Raw genomic sequence first — 19798 nt, 5'->3', positions numbered from 1 at the left:
CTATTGACGCCCATGTCTGACAAGTCAATCAGCCAGTTATACACACACACACACATAAACACACATATACAGACAGACTAAAGCATAAGTATCCGCCGTGGAAAGTGTACTGAAAAATCATACTCAAGAAAAAGTACCATTACTTGCCTAAAAATGTAGTGCGAGGAAAAGTAAAATTTTGTCGTAAATTTTGCTTAAAGTATGAGTAAAAAGTAGACCTTTCAAAAGTATTCAAGAGTAGTAACTAGTGAGTATTATGCTGTGAAACGCTGATGTGTTTACATGTAATTTGTGGATGTGTGTAAACGTAACATTCTGTAGTGCATTAAGTTATTGCTCAGCAGGCCACAACATCATAAGACGTTAATATTAGGTTAGATTTAGGTTATGAAGCCAGGTGACCAAAATTTAACGTCTAGCCAGCATCTAAGGACAACGTTATTTTGATGTCCAGTAATGACGTTGATATTTGGTCAATTTTAGGTTGTTAGAAAATGACCAAAATCCAACGTTGAGCCAACATCTTAACCCAATGTCATATAGACGTCAAATACTGACATTTATTTGTCAGGTATGGCAACCAAAATTCAACGTCTGATAGACGTCATAGTGGTAACATCCACACAACGTTAAGCTGAAACATCATTAGACGTTTATATTTGGTTGGTTTTTGGTTGGACATTGACGTCGGCTTGACGTTGAGTTCTTTACCATCATGAGAGATGTGTAGCCGGACTGGAAATAAGATGCCAAAACAGACACCGTTACGATTGCGTAGCAGTTTTTGAACGCCCATGAAAGCAGCCCTGGCCTTGGCAATGCTTGCAGTGTTGTCCGGAAAGATGGCAATTGAATCTCCATTGAAACCCAGCAGGTGCTGAAACTTGACGCTGAGTTCTGACGTCCACCCGATTTTCATTTCCAGACAAAACGTGTACAACGTCAATCTGACGCCATGTTGACATCCTGTGCCTGCTAGGTGTTGAAGACCTCTTCGATTATCATAGAGTAAACATCCATCATTTTTAAAACTACTTAGTTTTTTACTATTCCTGAGAAAAGCTACTCAATTCTAGTAATTTGAGTATTTGTAATTGGTTACTTTACACCACTGATAAGAATACATTTTAAAAATGCTGGAATCTACACAATCAATTTGTGCTGGGTCTCCATAAAGGAATTAAGTTAAATTATTAATTTTTACAAATTTAAGTGGATGAACTTTAAAAAAAATCTCTGTTGAATCTCAATGGGCCCGGCTCCACGCACATCTCAGTACCTCGACACAATATTTGGAAATACAGTAATTAAGTTTAGCCACGGTCCGTGGCTTACCATCCAAACGTCTTGGTGCAAGACTTCTATGCGAACTTTTTCTCAAGTATGTCTTTTTTCAGCTGTAGTCATTCTCTTAGCAGCCTTGACACCAACATCATAGAACTTGATCCCTGTCTCAGCTACGCCCAGTTTTCTAATGTTGCATCTTCTCATTCTTCCTTCCATGTCTTCACGTTTTTCTCTCAGCACGATCATCTCTGCTTTCAAATCGGTTACCACTGTTTGCAAAGTTGTCACTTTGTCTGACCATGTTGATAGCCCCCCTTCCGTTTCTTTGATCGTATTCTTCATTTGGTCTGTCTCAGAGTGTATTGCCACCATGCTGTTTATTATTTCAGTTTTGACTGCTTGTATTTCATTTTAAAGGGAGCTGTAGTCATTGGCAAGTGCATTTTTCAGCTCGGACTTAATCACCTCTGAAATGTCCACCTTTAGCGAGTGAAGAATTGCTGATTTCAAGTCTATTGAGTCCCTTTTCTCTGAGCTGACCAAATGGGATGAGGTCACTCGTGAACGGTTGACGCTGGAACCTGAAGTTGAGGCGGCGTTAGGCCCAGAACCAGATGATGCGTCATATTTTTGTTTGCGTAGTTTGTCTGTTATTAGCTCATATATCTACTCTTTACTTGTTTCAAAACCGCATTCGAAGTAGAGATCACAATGTTTTATTATATGACGCTGATTTTATATCATATAGCAGGAGATCAGTGGGAGCTCAAACCAGACACTTTGCCATGCAACCGGAAACCTGACATTGAGTTTTGATGTCGAGTTCTGACATCAACCCGATTTTCATTTCCATACAAAAAGGCAACGTCTTCATGACGTTAGTGTAGAACATCAGTCTGAAGTCATGTTGACGTATTCTGCCTGCTGGGTGTTTAAGGCCATTTTGATAGTCATACATTAAACATCCGTCATCTCATCAGTGACATGTCTCTAAACAGTCTTTGGGTCAATGCGTGTAAAGATTTTGGACATCTTCTTAGACACTTTTAATGCTTCAGTTTGCTGCAATTATAAATCGCCCATGTCTTGAGGTAGTTCCTTATGATGCGATTAATCCTCTATGTGTGATTTGCTTGGACAGGAAACACAGAACTGATTTTTCTTATCCCCATAGACAGGAGAAAATAAAGTAGTGACTGCAGGTTGAAAGAAAGTAGTGGAGTAAAAGTACCAATATCGCACTAAAAATGTACTCAAAGGAAAGTAAAAGTACACGTTTTTAAAACTACTCAGTAAATTACAATTCCTGAGAAAAACTGTTTAATTACAATAATTTGAGTATTTGTAGTTAGTTCCTTTACAACACTGATAAGTATACATTTTTAAAATGCTGGATTCTATACAATCAATTTGTGTTGGTTTTACATAAAGGAATTAAAGTAACTTATTATTTTTACTTATTTAAGTGGATTGAACTTAAAAAATTAAGTTGTTCCCCAAAAAAATCCCCAAAATTGTTTCGACTGATTTTAAATAAGTAGTTTAAACAAAAAGCAAACATCATTTTTTAAGTACAGAGTCTCCTAAAATACGTTTCTGTGTGTTTCCGCATACATTTAATTTCCAAACAAAGTCATAAACGCGAGCACATGTGGCCTTACATGTACGCCAGGTTAAATATAAACCGACTCTTAACTTGGCTCGCCTTTGAAGCTACTGAAAACCAGCGAAGCTCTAAATAGGAGTAACCAAATCTCGCTGCGACAAGTTAATTAGGCAGAGTTGTCTTTTTTATCCCCTTTGAAATGCTGCGTCGGGTTAGTTCTGCTTGCAATTAAACTAAAGGGTGTCCATTTCCTTTTAAAACGCTCCTTAGATAAACTCTCAAACATAGCCTTCGGTAGAAGTCCTCAGTAAAAATCGCCCATGCGAAAAAAAAGCCTATAGGAATCCAATCAGAGAGAAAGATCACAGGCTTGCTGAGGAAATTGGTCTTTTCTTTTCCTTAAGCATCTCGGCTAAGTGAGAGGAAATCAGAGAACATAATATTTCAATAATGGGCTATGATATTTGCACATAATGCTGTATGGCTTTTTGAAATATACAGATTCGTTTTTATTTGACAGTCGTTTAGCACTTAGGATTTGTCGCCTTGTTTGACTTTTTTTTGCAATTAAAAAGGTGTGAACGCATTATTGTGGCAGGCCGAAATGAAATAGCCATACACATCAGTAACACGTGTGTGTCGAAACACCTACGTTTGCTGGAGGAGGAAAGAAATCAGCCTTTAAAGGCTTTTCCAGCACTAATGACATCAGTTTAAAGGGTGGCATTGAGAAGACTGCGCTAAGTGCCTCTTACATGCATGATTATTAAAATGTAGACCTGACTGTTTTTATGGCCAGCGTTGCTCTGCTGGAATTTCATTTCCCGCTCGGTTTAAGACACCGAACGATGGCCTGTGGATGTAATGAGCCTTTTTTTGTGGTGTCTAATTTCTTATTACGATAAAGGAGCTTGTGTGTGTGTGTGTGTGTAAGTGAAAAGTCTATCTCTCAAATATTAAATATTAGGCTTTAAATTGGAGAAGGAGTATGGGAGAGCTTGCTGTTCCCTCTTAAGTGCATCACACATCAAAAGCTTTCAGACAGCTTAATAAACAATGAATGTTCAACACCCACTGTTAAGATCTGAGGTGGTACATTCTACTGCCTTAGCATTAAAATAGTCTCTTAAAGATGATGTTTACAGGCCCTTTCATGCAAACGTGATATGAAATAATAGCTGGGAAAATCTGATTTTTTTGTTGAGTATCATATTTTTTTTTTAGTATCATATATATATATATATATATATATATATATATATATATATATATATATAAATAGTTCATGTGATATCATGTGAATATACAGCTCACACGTGAATTGACAAAACATATTTGGAGAACCAAAGATTGATTTGCTTCAATTCAAGTTTATTTGTATAGGACTCAATAATTACTGTCTCAAAGCAGCTTTTTACACTCACGGCCTCTTTATTAGGTACACCTAACTAGTAACAGGTTGGACCCCCTTTTGCCTTAATACTTCATGGCATAGATTCAACAAGGTACTGGAAATATGTAGTTTCTGCCAACCCAACTCTACACCATAACTTTTCAATCCAGATGGATGGGGCAACCATTACTGCATCCAAAATGGTGAAAAGCCTTGGAGTAACGATTGATGACCAACTAAACTTCTCTGACCACATTTCTAGAACTGCTCGATCGTGCAGATTCGCACTCTATAACATCAGAAAGATCTGACCCTTCCTGTCTGAACATGCAGCTCAACTCCTTGTTCAAGCTCTTGTTCTCTCCAAACTGGACTATTGCAACTCTCTACTAGCGGGGCTTTCAGCTAACTCTATCAAGCCTCTTCAGCTGCATTAGAACGCAGCAGCACGAGTGGTCTTCAATGAACCTAAAAGAGCACATGTCATTTCGCTGCTCATCTGTTTGCACTGGCTGCCAGTTGCTGCTCATATCAAATTCAAAGCTCTGATGTTTGCCTACAAAGCGACTTCTGGCTTTGCTCCTTCTTATCTGCTCTCACTTCTGCAGATCTTTGTGCCCTCCAGAAACTTGCGTTCTGTGAATGAACGTCGCCTCGTGGTTCCATCCCAAAGAGGGAAGAAATCACTTTCCCGAGTTGGTGGAATGAACTCCCTAACTGAATCAGAACGGCAGAGTCACTCGCTGTTTTCAAGAAACGACTAAAAACTCAACTATTTAGTCTCCACTTCACTTCCTAATCTGCAATTGCCTCTCTGGATATACCACTAACTGTACTCAAAAAAGAAATAAAAATAAAAATACTAATACTTTCCTTCTTAGACTTTACATACCTGAAACTTGCCTATAGCACTTATTCATTGTTGCTCTTTTAGTTGTGTAAATTGCTTCCTTGTCCTCATTTGTAAGTCGCTTTGGATAAAAGCATCTGCTAAATGACTAAATGTAAAATGTAAATATTCCTCACAAAGTTTGGTTCATATTGACATGATAGCATCACACAGTTGCTGCAGATTTGTCGGCTGTACATCCAATGATGCCAATCTCCCGTTACAACACATTCCAAAGGTGCTCTGTTGGATTGAGATCTGGTGACTGTGGATGCCATTTGAGTACCGTCGATCATTGTCATGTTCGAAACTCATCAGAACAGGCAAAGTTTTTTCCAATCTTTTAATGTCCAATTTTGCTTAGCCTGTGTGAATTGTAGCTTCACCTTCCTGTTCTTAGTTAAAGGGAGTTGCACCCAGTGAGGTCTTCTGCTGCTGTAGTCGATCTGCCTTAAGGTTGGATATGTTGTGCATTCAGAGATGATCTTCTGCATACCCTGGTTGTAATGAGTGGTTATTTGAGTTACTGTTGCCTTTCTATCAGCTGGAACCAGTCTGGCCATTCTCCTCTGACCTCTGGCATCAACAAGGCATTTGCACCCACAGATCTGCCGCTCACTAGATATTTTCTCTTTTTCGGACCATTCTCTGTAAACCCTAGAGAAAATTGAGCATGAAAATCCCAGTAGATCAGCAGTTTCTGTAATACTCAAATCAGCCCATCTGGCACCAACAACCATGCCACATTCAAAGTCACTCAAGTCATCTTTCCTCCCCATTTTGATGCTCGGTTTGAACTGCAGCAGATCATCTTGACCATGTCTACATGCTTAAATGCATTGAGTTGCTGCCATGTCACTGGCTGATTAAAAACTTGCGTCTGAGTTATGAACTACGTGAATCATGTAAATGAAACCCCATTTTTGATTGAATAGGTAAATCACTTCCATCACTGGATCAGGGTGTTCGCAGGGTCTTAAACAGTATTAAAAGTTCATAAATTAATGTAGAGAAATTTAAGGCCCTTAAGTATTTAAACATATTAAAAGCTGTTTTGCAAGATATTAAATTTGATATCATTTTAGATTATGCATTGTATTGTTGTATGCTAAAGTTTGCCTGAATTTAACCAGCGAATATCAGGATGCTGTGTAGTTTATTAAATGAATGAAATCCTTGACATGCTGCTTTGTTTATTGCAGTAACCAAGTCAACACCATTGTTTCTGCAGTTCTATAGGCACCAACCTGCTAAATTAGCCAGATTTAATAGATTTTTATTCAGGATATGAATAATGTTTTAGTTTTGGATAAATTTCTTTCACTAATATTTAGCAAATAAACTGTAAGTTAAAGTCTTGCCCGTGTTTCCGGTGAAAAAGTGGTTATAAAGTCTTAAAATGTATGGAAAGGGTCTTAAAAAAGGCCTAAAAGGTATTGAATTTCACTCTCTGATTCCTGTATATACTCTGTGGATATTGCTGTCAGTGTTTTACCATTTCTATTGAAAAGCAGTTGTCATGTAGCTATTAAAGATTGTGCTATTTCGTTCTTAAAGGGATAGTTCACCTTGAAACTGAAAGTTCTGTCATTGTTTGAGTTTCTTCTTTTGAACACTAAAGAAGAAGTTTTAAAGAAAGCTAAAAACTTACAATCGTTGACCTTCATAGTATTTAATTTTCTTACTTAACAGGTTTTCAGCTTTCTTCAAAATGTCTTTTTTGTGTTTAAGAAACTACAAAGATGAAATAAACTCAAAAAAGTGAAAAAGTGAAGGGTGTGTAAATAGTGAGTAAATATTCATTTTTGAGTGCACTATCCCTTTAACCTGTCTTACTTTAACCTGGAATTTGCTGTCAACTTCAGTAAAAAGTAAACTCTGTCTACTTGAATTTGATTGGCCAAACAATCTCAATCATTGCGTGGCATCCATGAGCACTACTGATAAATGACCAGTCCAAAATGGTATGTCATGCACTGTGTAATGCAGTACAGCACAGCAGCTTTATAGAGAATTGAGCATTTTGACTATTGCTACTTATTGAGGTGAACATTCTGTTTATAGTGGTTACACTCCAACAGTTTCTGATAAAAAACCTGTTTTAAGTACAAATCCAATATTGTTACTGTGGTGCATATATTCTGAGACTGTGACATGCTTAAGACAAACTGGAAAGAAATCCACAAATTAGTTCAAAAGATTATTGGTGGACCTTTTGCTCTATCTCGAGCTATTTAGCTTCTGAACTGTAAAACTGCTCTACACCTTAGTCATGGACTAGAATCAGTGTTTCTCAGTACTTTCCGAATGCACTGTTTGCGTACAAAGGTGTAACAGTGATTCTAGTCCATGACTAAGGTGTACACCAGTTTTACAGCAGGTTTTCATTTAGGATGTCTCTGTACATTGCTGCATTCATCTTTCCCTCTATCCTTACTAGTCTTCCAGTTCCTGCTGCTTAAAAACATCCCCACAGCTGTCACCATCATGCTTCACTGTAGGGATGGTATTAGCCTGGTGTCAAGCGGTGCCTGGTTTTCTCCGAACGTATCATCTGGCATTCACTCCAAAAAGTTCAGAAAATTGGGTTTCTTATGGTCTGAGAGTCCTCCAGATGCCTTTTGGCAAACTCCCGACGGGAAGTGGCTTCCGTCTGGCCACTCTACCATACAGGCCTGATTTGGTTGGATTGCTGCACAGATGAAAAGTTCTCCTCTCTCCACAGAAGAACGCTGGACGTTAGATAGATTGACCAACAGGTTATTGATCACCTCCCTGACTAAGGCCCTTCTCCACCGATCACTCAGCTTAGATAGCCAGCCAGCTCTAGGAAGAGTCCTGGTGGTTCTAAACATCTTCCACTTATGATTGATGGAGGCCACTGTGCTCATTGGAACTTTCAGAGCAGCAGAAATTTTTCTGTAACCTTCCCTAGCCTTGTGCCTCAAGACAATCCTGCCTCGGAGGTCTACAGACAATTCCTTTGTCTTCATGCTCTGTTTGTGCTTTGACATGCACTGTCAACCCTGGGACCTTATATAGACAGGTGAATGCCTTTTCAAATCATGTCCAATCAACCGAATTCACCACAGGTGAACTCCAATTAAGCTGCTGAAACATCTCAAGAATGATCAGTGGAAACAGAATGTACCTGAGCTCAATTTAGAGCACAGGTGTCAAACTCAGTTCCAAAAGGGCCGCAGCTCTGCACAGTTTAGTTCCAACCCTAATTAAACACACCTGATGAAACTAATTGAGTCCTTCAGGCTTGTTTGAAACCTACATGTAAGTGTGTTGGAGCAGGGTTTGAACTAAACTGTGCAAGGCTTCGGCCCTCCAGGGATTGAGTTTGACACCCCTGATTTAGAGTGTCACGGTAAAGGCTGTGAATACTTCTGTAGATGTGATTTTTCAGGTTTTTTATTTTTAATAAATTTGCAACAATTTCAAAAACTCATTTTTTATATTGTCGTTATGGAGCGTTGTGTGTTGAATTTTAAGGAAATAAATTAATTTAATTAATTGTAGAATAAGGCTGTCACATAAAAATTGAAGCGCTTGAAGACTTAATTTAAAGATTACTAGTCAATGAACAATTGTATTGTAGATGGCTATATTATTGACATGTTTTACAGTACTACGAATTCGAAATTTCCAGCTTTTCCCATTTGGGTTTTAGAGACACTCTTCATTCTCCAGCATCACCTAATTTATGTTTTAAAAACGTTACCTTTGACACTGCTGTGGACTTTATCGCACCCAATGGCCGGCATACAGTGTGCCCTGTTTATATACATGTGTGTGTGTGGAAATGAAGGGGAAGTATCTGTGATTACCACAGCCCCAAATCATAAAACCCCTCCCGTTCCCCCTTCCCCCCCGAGGTGGCAAATTCCAACGGTCGGCCGTGTGCCGCACGGTGCCTGAGGCCACACTTCAGGAGAGACTTCTCAACCCTGAAAATCAGCGGTGTGAATACAAGTCCAGCACTTCCCACCTATGTTTTTTAAGGAAGAAAAAAAAAACGCATCCCCCCGTGGCCCCTATAAGTCTCACGGTTTGAATAGAGCATTGTACTGCAGACTACTGGTTCTGTTTTAGACCGGCCTGTGTTATTGCGCCCGAGTCACGTCTTGTCATTCCCGCTGTCAAAGCAATTAACTTCATGTTAGCCAGAGAACACAATCTATCTGTTTCACACCCCGACGGTCTGGCGCAACGGGTCCAGGCACTTACATGAGTGCGTTTCATATCCAAAACAGAAATGATGCTTGTACTAACCGATCCTCCAGGGAAGCATCATCTTTCAACATTAAAACTGTTTATGCTGAAATTTGTGATCTGTTTCTGGTAGCAGTAACAGTAAACTCCTCCTACTTTAATTTGATTGGCAGTGTCAATCATTTTGAATTTGACAGACACTGTTAATTGACCAGGCTATAAATATATCACTTTTACAGCTTTTTGAATTCTAACACTTAAAAATGATTCATTGGATTCACTATACTCAAACAAATTGCTCATGCCGCTTGTTTAAACTCATTTAACATGAGTTGAACCAACACAATTCTTTTTTTTTTTGACAACGTATTTGTTTTGTTAAATCTACTTAAATTTGTAAAACTACTAAGTTCACTTAATCGATTTTTGTTTGGACAGCATGAAGGAAGTAAGTGGAACCCAGCTTTTTTTCAGTGTATAAAATGTAATGTAAGTGGTTGCAAACAATCTATATGGCTGAATATAAACAATTTACGAGGTACACTTTTGTACTTTTTATTATGTACCATTAAGGTATTGATAAGGACCTTTAGTTATAAATGTATACCTTTTGAAAAGGTACTACCACAGTGACAGCACTTGTACCTTTATTTGTGCTTTTTCCAACTACTTAGTATAAATAATGGGGGGTGCTTATTTAATTTATCTTCAGTCTACTTAAATTTGCTAAAATGATTAAGTTAACTTAATCAATTTATGTTAAGACAATATGAAGGAATTGTGTTGCCTTAAAATTTTAAGTTGAGTCAACTTTTTTTTTTACAGTGCAGTTGTCATATGTCAACTCCAGTCTGACCCTCTCTTTCAACATAAACACTGAAAATGGGTTTTTGATGATTGTTCCAACTGTTTATTTAAAATGAGCTGAATTGTCACAAAATGTCACAACCACTTACTTTTATAAAATGAGTGAATCTAATGAAACGTTTTTTTCATTGAATCAGAGAAAACTTTTTTTGCTTCCCAATGATGAATGTGTGAAGATGCGACAACGTTGTCTGTTCGTATAGCTGTTTGCTCTATATTTCTATTGTAAAACCATAAAAACAGTTCATACAATTGTCACATGTCAACTCCAGTCTTTCCCTCTCTTTAAACATTAACACCCAATCAAAAAAATATTTTGATGTTTTGTTCAAACTGCTTATTTTAAGTAAACTGAATGAACACAAATCTTGAGTTGTTTTTTTTTTTTTTTTTTGAGGGGGGAGGGAGTGGCAACTTTAATGTTTATATTCAAGCCACTTCAATTTGTAAAAATGTTAACTTAATTGATTTGTGTTGGGAAAACATGAAGGAATTGTGTGGAACCGAGCATTTTTTACAGTGCACACACTCAAAAAAAACAAAAAAACAATTTGTGATGCACTCTCGGAAACAAAGAGCTGTCACTGGGGTGGTACCTTTTCAAAAGGTACACATCTGTACTTAAAGGATTCATATTGGTAACTCAAACATATATATTAGTACCTAAAAATATTAAGAGGTGCACTTTTGTACTTTTTAAAATGTACTCTTGAGGTATTAATAAGGTCCTTTAGTTATAAATGTATATCTTTTGAAACCTTTATTTGTGCTTGTTCCAACTACTTAGTAAAAATGGGGGAGGGTACTTAATTGTTTTATCTTCAGTCCATTAAATTTGTAAAAAAAAATGATTAAGTTAACTTAATCAGTTTATGCTGAGACAACATGAAGAAAGTGTGTGGAACCCAGCATTTTTACAGGGCTTGTTTTAGTGCTTGAATTTGTCATCTACTTCTGTAAACAGTAAATTATGCCCACTTCAATTTGACTAGCCATGTCAATCATTTTGAAGTGGATGAGCACTGTTAAATGACCAGCCTAATATATATATATATATATATATATATATATATATATATATATATATATATATATATATATATATATATATACATATATATATATATATATATATTATTATTATTATTATTATTATTATTATTATATATTATATATTATATACAGCCATATATATATATATATATATATATATATATATATATATATATATATATATATATATATATATATATATATATATATTGTAATCAAACAATCATCTGTTGGCTGTTGTTTGCTCCACATGGTTGTTCTAGATATATACTGAGTAAATTATTCAGCATGGATTGTAGGTGGAAGTTTTGGGAGCTCAGCCAGATTTGTTTTCTCTTGGCGGTGTGTATGTGAGTGTGTGTGTGTTGAGAAAAAACATAGGCCCCTCGTCATGCAGTCAGGCCGCAGGGGCCGTGACGGGTGAGATTGCACAGACGGGTCCAAGATGATGGGGTACTAATTCAGCACAACGCAGAGGGCTCAGAGACTCACTTTCTTTCTTTGTGACCCTGGTGAATGAAAATAATCTTAAATAATTAGGAGCGAGACTGGACCGGGTGAGAGGGTAAACACAGCGCAGGCGCGACAGACTAAGCCTGGGCACCTCTGAGAAGTGGGTGGAGGGGGCGCATTGACCCCGTCCACATAAAGCTGTGATTTATGGCATGCAGGGCGCAGCAGCGGGGATGCGGTACCTCTCTCAGAGAACCAAATTACTGAGGTGGAGATTAACACGCGCGCTACGGGCCTACTTCCAGATCCGAGGAAATTTTTTATTTACATTTTTCCACTTTCATTTCCTCTCTCCTCTTTTAATGGTAATTGCTGGGTGTTAGGAAAGAGAGCTCTCAAAGGCCCTCAAGAGCGTTATATTTGGGGATTCTGATAGAGGAGACTGGCAGTTTTGTGTGCTGCATGGGTAATATTTTTTAAATGTCAAAACATGCTGACAGATGTGCCATGACTAATACGTCATCTTGTCAGTTATAGTCTTGATAATATATTAGTTCATATTTGTTGCACTCTGGGTTATTTTGCTTTTGTATAAATTAGGAAATGCAAAAAACTCTTTGCATCCATATTGGTTTTAACAAAAAAATAGATTTTATGATTTGTTTGAAATTTCAGATGATGCAGGCTCTTGTAAAAAAAAAGTTTTAACTTGTAGCCTGACTGTTTTATCAATTTTGCATGTTACGAATACATATCAGTTTATCAATATCAAGTTGTTTTACCATTTGATGTGAATGAAATGTGCCTTTTCATAAAAGGTTGAAATAAATGTAATATTGCCAGTAACTTGATGATTCTGGCATGCAGTCAAATCAATGTGGCCTCCAACATTCATTTTGGATGCTGCATTTTCATAAAGCTGCTCAATTTCTAAATATAAATGCTTCACAACTAAGAATGGGGGGGGGGGGGTCAATTACAAATTGATGTCAGTCATTGTGTCTTGTGTCAGTCATTGTGTCTTTTTGCAATGTCTGGAGGTTTACATCACCCGGGCATTTTACTTTAATTCTCACAAACTTAAATGAATTTAATTCAGAAACCAATAGGTGTGCATTTATTCATTCATTCATTCATCCATTCATCCATCCATCTATTCATTCATTCCTTCATTCGTTTGTTTGTTTTTTGTTTATTTATTTGTTTGTTCATTCATTTATTTATGTATTTATTTATTTATGTATTTATTTATTTATCCTTTCATTTTTTTTATCTAGTCATTAGTTCATTTATTTGTTTATTTATTTATATATCACCTAGACATCTTACTTCAATTTTCAAATTTTCACATTTAGAAAACTGAAATGGTGTTCATCGTGAAAAGTAAATGTATTCACCCATAAGCATTGATTGTGCATAGTTATTTGTATTTGTTTATTAGTTTATTGGCCCTTAACCATGTAGTGCAACATGTCGTTAACATTGTAATGCCCCTGTTCTTTATATATTTAGCTATTCAAAATGTAGATAGCACATAGCTTTTTTTATTATTCGACTTCCAAGCTATTAGAGGCAAACAAAAGATGACTAAGTGGTAAGGAGTCTCAGCCTCGGGCTCTAAATTGGTCGGTCGGAGCAGTTTTAAATGAGTTTTGGTTGAGCCCATTGATTGAGTGGCCCCGCACTTTAAATTAATAGCTGGTTGTGGAGTCCAGCGTCTGCAGGGAGGCGCGGTGCAGGCTTAATGCAGCTTTTCGCTCCTGTCAATGGGAGGTCTATCTCGATGAATGGTTGAACTATTTCATGTGGATTTGGCTGCGATATTTTCCTTTTCTTTCCCCCCTCTCTTTCCCGTTAGGATGTGCTGGAATGCATCTCGTACACAGTGTTTCCATTAGAGCGCGGCTCCAGGGCCGAGGCAGACCGCGGGGAGCAGCTCCTTCCCGGCGTCAGTTTCTCGCCCATCTGGGATTCCCCTCCGCACAACTTTTAGCTAAAGGCTTAATGCGCGCACTCACTGCAAATAAACAAATCCGAGCTGCAGCGCTGCCAGCCTCCCAAAGTATTGCGTCAAATGCATTGGCAAATGCATGAGTCGAACATGCAGACTTGATGTAGCAAATCAAAACATAAGATGCAGCTTTAAACTGTTCCTAAACAAACAAACAAATAAAAACAAGCTTGAACTTATGACATTTTTGAACTTGAAAGCGCATTCTCAGAAAAAAAAGAAAAAAAATTATAAAATTTTTTATTTGTTTTTCTATTTATAGTGTTTATGAATGAATGTAAAACACAAAAATTTTTAAATCCTGTGAAATCTTTCGATCACATCGTGCTTATTGCAGTTAATCGTCAGAATGGGCTGTATGGGTCAATGACTGCATGAAAAACACAAACAGCAATCCGTATACAAACAGGTTTAAACAGGTTTAAAAAAGGTTTAATTTACGAGAGCTAATGTGCCTAATGTTGCATTAAACATTTGAAAAAAAATATTGGCTTTAAAAAATAACTTTAATTATTATTTGATCATTTAAAACATTGTTAATGCTCTAAAATATTCATGAAATAAAACTACAATGTTCAAGGCACTTTGGTGTCGTGTGACAAGAAACCGTCAAAACATAAAGATTTAATATTGCATAATTAAACTTATTATGAAAGTGAACGGGTTGTTCATATTACTGACTTAAAAGTAGCATAATTTTAAATAAACCTAATATTTAAGTTAATAAATTGTTTTTTTCCACATCTTCAGCCATAGGTTAGATGTGTAAGAACACTTGTTTTAGACTTAAAAAAAAGTATTTTTTAATATATCTTCAGCTATTTCTCATTGAGATGTGACGTGTAGTTTAAACAAACACCCAAACAAAAACAATCTACTATATCTGCCTAAATTATTGTGCCTTTTATCTAATAAATTCATTATAGGGTCGGATTAAATTCACTCTTATTGGATTCAATCATGGTTAAGCGTCGAGTTGCATTGTAGGTCGTTGAGGCGATTCTCTATTTGGAGGCAATACAACTGAATCTTTCATGTTTCATCTAGCAATTTGACGCCTTAATGTGTACGGCGTTGTGTGCTGCAATTTCGCAGCCGTGAAAAGAAATGACTCCCGGTCTGGGTAGCTCCGCGGCTCCGCGCTTGACTGATGCGCTTCCCTCCAGAGAGAGGGAGAGAGCGAGAGGCGGCCGGTTCTCTAAATAACACACTCTCTGTCGACTTCACCAGTCTATCGAATTAAACATTTGTGCCCATTCAAATACTGCCCGCAGGTTTTCCCTACACATATGACATTAAACAACGTGTCACCAATGCAACTTCATTCCTGAGGAAAGCGCAAAATAAGTTTTGCTCCCCATGTTGAAACTCGGCTCAGTACGCCATCTACCGGGAGCGAAGGGAAGTGTCGCTTCAGGAGTTGCCCCATGCCCTGTGCTCTCTCTCTCTCTCTCTCATTCTCTCTCTCTCTCTTACCCCGTGTTACCCCTGGCGTGGTACAGATACCACCGGCCCTTTTTGTTTATCTGCTATCGCTTCCTCCTTTTCAGAACAATTCAGCTGAGGAGCCTCTATCACCAGCCTCCATCAGACCCCGGCGAGGCAAGGCAATCACTTTCCCAGATTACTTGTATTTAATACACAATGCATCATAAACCAAATCCCTCATCCTGACAGGGAGAAAATAGAACAGCTCATAGCTTGAGCTTTCCCAATTTATGGCTAAATTAAAAAGGCTTCCAACAATGGACAAGTCGAGGAATGGCAGGAAATCGATGCGCGGCGGACCGGGGTCTCTTTGCGGTTCTCAAGGAGCGCGGGTGTATGGGAATCTCTGGCGAGGGCCGCCGTATTTACACATGATTTTTCCTGTCCTTCCTCCGCTTCTGCCCTGCGATTTCATTAAACAATGGACATTATCTGGACCTTGAGTTCAATGTCAAAGATAGGCCAGGGAGACATATTCGTCTTCATCAGAGTCATTAGCGTCCCGTGGATTGCGCTTCTTGCTTGTGTTGAAATCTGATGCCATATGAGAACTTTTATTTAGAAATTGTAGGCTATTTTTCTTTAGATTACGTCAAATAAAAAACATTTTTAATTGCTGAAGCAATTGAAAGGTATTTTTAGTTCAATAAGCTGTAAAAATGATGGTTCAAAAAAGGCGACCCTTTTTTTACATTCAAATGTTTCATTTAAATATTACAGACACTTGTTAAACGAAGGTTTAATCTTAAATGTTCTGCATGGAATCAACAATTTCAATATAGAGCTTTTTCATTCGTGTAATTTTAAATTAAGTATCTCACAATGCAAAACCGGAGCAAATAATGTCTGTATTGCAGAAAAATCATTTCATATCATGCAAACATTGTTGCAATTGTAGCTTTTCTGCTCATTAAACATTTGTGACGTTTTTCCAATTTTTTAAATTACTCCTATTTCCTGTTATAACATGAGAGAAGAGATAAATGAAGATTTGTTTGCTTTTTATTGCGATTTGAAGCATGTGCTCAAGGATTGTCTGAGAGCAGGTGTATCGTGCATAAAGAAAAAAAGGGGAGATGTTGCCTTTGATTTGTTTTAATCAGTGTTTACTAAAGCTAAACATAAATGTTAGTTCCTAAATTAATCGTAATGATAATCGTATTCTACGTCATTTAGGTTTAAAGAAAACAATCTACACCTCAGAGCACTTTCACTCGATTTCGTGTCCGTCCCACATGCACATGCAGCTGAGCAGGCGGGGAGGGAAAACGCCGCTGATTTCGTGATTGCTGGATGGCTTCATCAAAGCGGGGAAATTCGGGTCTATCCACGAGCAGCCCCGTCCCGACCTCGCGCTGACCTCGGCTCTCCGCGAGCGTTGGGGAGCCTCGCGCAACTTCCGACCGGTGGACACGCGAGACAGGTCCCCCCTCCTCCTCATCCACCTCCTCCTCCTCCTCCTCAGCGCATCTCCCTCGCGTGGGACAAGAGAGGATCCACTCGAACGGGACAGACAGAGACACTCCTACACGTTCAGATCAGCGAAGGTGGACGATCCTCTTTCGTCCTTCTGTTTTTCTTTTTTGTCGCACAATCTTGCACTCGCGATTGCCGGGATGAGGAACAGTGAATAAAACCACTAGTCAGACACATGGGGACTTTTCAGCAGCACGATTCTGGACTGAAGTTTAACAAAGTTTTGGATATTTAGCAGGTCGTCCAATTGATAAGAGCAAAGCGAGAGGAGAGAGACTGCGACTTTTTTTTTTCTTCAGGAAGAGACACGGGATACATGCCGCAAATCACAACGGGCGCGTACGAACTTCATTCGGGGCTTTTTGGTGCTGTTCATTGATTAATTCTTTCCACTGAGATTTCTTAAGGTAGGCGGTTTATGCTCTTATATCAACGTTTGTCTTTGACAAGCGGCGAATTAATGGTCAAATAAAAGTCCATTCATCCTTCACCTTTGAACTTGTTTAATTGTATCGAAACGAAGGGCTTCGGTTCTTTGCTCTTGAAGCTTAACGCTTAGCCTAAATGCCGTGCGGGTTGCTAAGATCAAGCTTTTTATTTAATTCTTTTCTTCGTCTTCACATTATAGTCTACTTTTGCTGAATTTTCTGCTCTTTGTTCCTAAGCAACTTTTTATGTACTTTAAAATCCTTCAATTTGAAGCCTATTTTTTTAAATTATATATTTTTACGATTTATTCGTTTTAAACATTTTTGTTTATCGTTTGAAACACATTATAGGTGAACACTGTAAATGATTTCTCATTGCAGACAATAGACAATATTTAAACACAGTTATTACATCTGAGTATGTTTTATAGTTTTACGAGTGTAGTTTATAAAAAAATAAAACATTTGTTATTTTTCTACCCAAAAGCGCAAAATTAAAACACCGCATTTTAATCGCATACCTTGTGTTTTATACTACATAGCTTGTATATTTCCTTGGTTTCCATCCACCTAATTTAACCAGATTGTTTGTTGTTGCATTTAATTTAAAACAGTGTGTGAATTGCACTGGAGGATCGGTGTTGTCGGTTTGTTATGGAAGAGGTGCGCTTTCTGACCTGAAACTATAAACTCGGTGACTACGTTTTCAAGAGAAATGTTTTCTTAACATTCAGCTGTGTATATTTACTCCGTTTTGAAAGTGTTCACGTTTGTTTTACCTTATAGAAAGAGCGAAAAAGCAAGTTTTAGAGACTGTACGGTAGTCTGGCAGCTGTGTGAAAGATAAACCCGTTATTTTCTTTCGAGATTTTTTTGGCAGGAATTGTAATGTGCACACTGTTACTGGGCTGACATACTGAAGGCTTTACTGATTTTTTTTTTCACAATCATTATGTTTGCATGCAAGTCTGCAATTTGTAAGCTTTTAAAAGTGTCCAGGTTACATTTAAATGCATATATTTTAATTAAATGTATTTAAAGAAAAATTATATGACATGGATGTGTGTTAAAAACTAAACAGACCAACTACAAGGTATTCAAAACCTCTTTTAGGTATTTAATTTAATGTTTTTGCTCTATTTCACAAAATATTTCTCAAAATCAAATTGAAATAGTCTCTGTGGAGCTAATTTGCAAAACCTACTTGAGCGGAAGTTATTAATCTGATATCCAAATTATGCTTAGGATGAAGTTTAAAGAATTTAGTTTTTGTTTGTGGCATTCACTCACTTCATGGCAAAAAAAGTAAAGGTGAAGAGTCTGTGAGAGAAGTGAAGTGTGTAAAGAAGATGTTGTCAGTGTGTGTGTGTGTGTGTGTGTGTGTGTGTGTGTGTGTATGTGTGTGTGTGTATATGTGTGTTTCTTGATAAGTTTGACTTATCTATATGGCCATTTTCTAAGCCTCAGTGGGTGGCATGAGATTTTAGTCACTGCACAGTAATCTGTAAAATTTCAAGATCAAAGTCTGATCTCTCTCTCTCTCCCTCTCTCTCTCTCAGGGTGAACAGGCAGGTTTGGATGGGAGCGTGTGTGATAGCAGGAGCTGGCTAAGGCACGTCCAGATCTCACCATCCACCCACCAACACAACCTCACAGCCTGCCAGATACATGAGCAGGTATGTGGAGAACGCACACACACAAACACACACATGCACTCAGAGCACCTGCATGGTGGATATAATGAAGTGTTTAAAGGTGTTTCTGCTATCTTTAATAGCAGATTCCTGCCGCATTCTCGCTCTGTGCGTGTGTCACTGTGTTTTGGTGTTTTGCTCTTTTGTATCTTGGCTGAAGCGTGAAGGACCACAGGCCAGGATCACACACACACTCTCTCGGTCAAGCATGAGGATAATCACACATTTTGTATCTTTGCACTCGGATATGGGGGACGACAAATTCCTGAATCCTTACGGAGTGAAAGACAGAGAAAGAGACTCTGAGAGAGAAAATTACATCCATACATTCACAGCTTTTGTTCTATGACTTATTTGCACACAACAACTTATTTGCACTTTAGCTGATTGCTCTTTAAGGGTCAAATAATTTCTTCAAGGTTAGGTTTTACTCACTTTGGCATGTTTTATAGTTAAACTATTGAAATGTTTACAACTGAGAACTTTTTATGCTCGCATTTGAGGAGAAACTGGATTAAATGAAGTTTCATTGAGTTATAGTGAACTGAGTTTTGGTGGATTAAATTGAGTAAAGAGGGTTAAGTCAAGTTGAGTTGGGTTGAGCTGGATTAAACCTACTTTTATTGACTTGAGTTGAACTGGAATTAATTTAGAGAAAATCTACTTTATACATTTTTGGCCTTTACGCTTGCATGTGAGGGACTGCAAATTTCTAAATCATTATGAAATGAAAGACTGATCTTGAAAGAATTAAACTTTTGGTTCACATTGGAGGAAAAACAAGTAGTCAGACTGGATTAAATAGAGTTTTGTTGATTTATAGTTAAGTGAGTTTGACTGGATTCATTTAGATTGTAAACCGTATTGAATCTAAATTGAATTGTCAATAAATCAACTTCCTTTTATCTGGAGATAACTGAGTTAAATAGGTT

The 19798-nt window shown here is 37.7% G+C and overlaps 1 protein-coding gene across 50 annotated transcripts in view; it reads left to right on the top strand.

Annotated features, from left to right (window-relative positions):
• The window catches only part of mecom (MDS1 and EVI1 complex locus), a 293515-nt gene that overhangs the window by 222741 nt on the left and 50976 nt on the right, over positions 1 to 19798 (top strand). For 30 of the 50 annotated variants that reach the window (XM_087282899.1, XM_087282895.1, XM_087282889.1 and 27 more), the window contains exon 3: positions 18732 to 18848. In XM_087282899.1, coding sequence (XP_087139025.1) covers positions 18732 to 18848 — 117 coding nt within the window. Of the gene's footprint in view, positions 1 to 16766; positions 17152 to 18731; positions 18849 to 19798 lie in introns of those variants that run through there. The other 20 variants (XM_087282913.1, XM_087282910.1, XM_087282906.1 and 17 more) reach the window with 1 other exon arrangement.

Source organism: Danio rerio, chromosome 15 (assembly GCF_052040795.2).
Source record: "Danio rerio strain M-AB ecotype USA chromosome 15, GRCz13ab, whole genome shotgun sequence".
Classification (NCBI taxonomy): domain Eukaryota; kingdom Metazoa; phylum Chordata; class Actinopteri; order Cypriniformes; family Danionidae; genus Danio; species Danio rerio.
The sequence above is the reverse complement of the archived record's forward strand: the minus strand, read 5'-3'. Positions and strand labels throughout refer to the sequence as shown.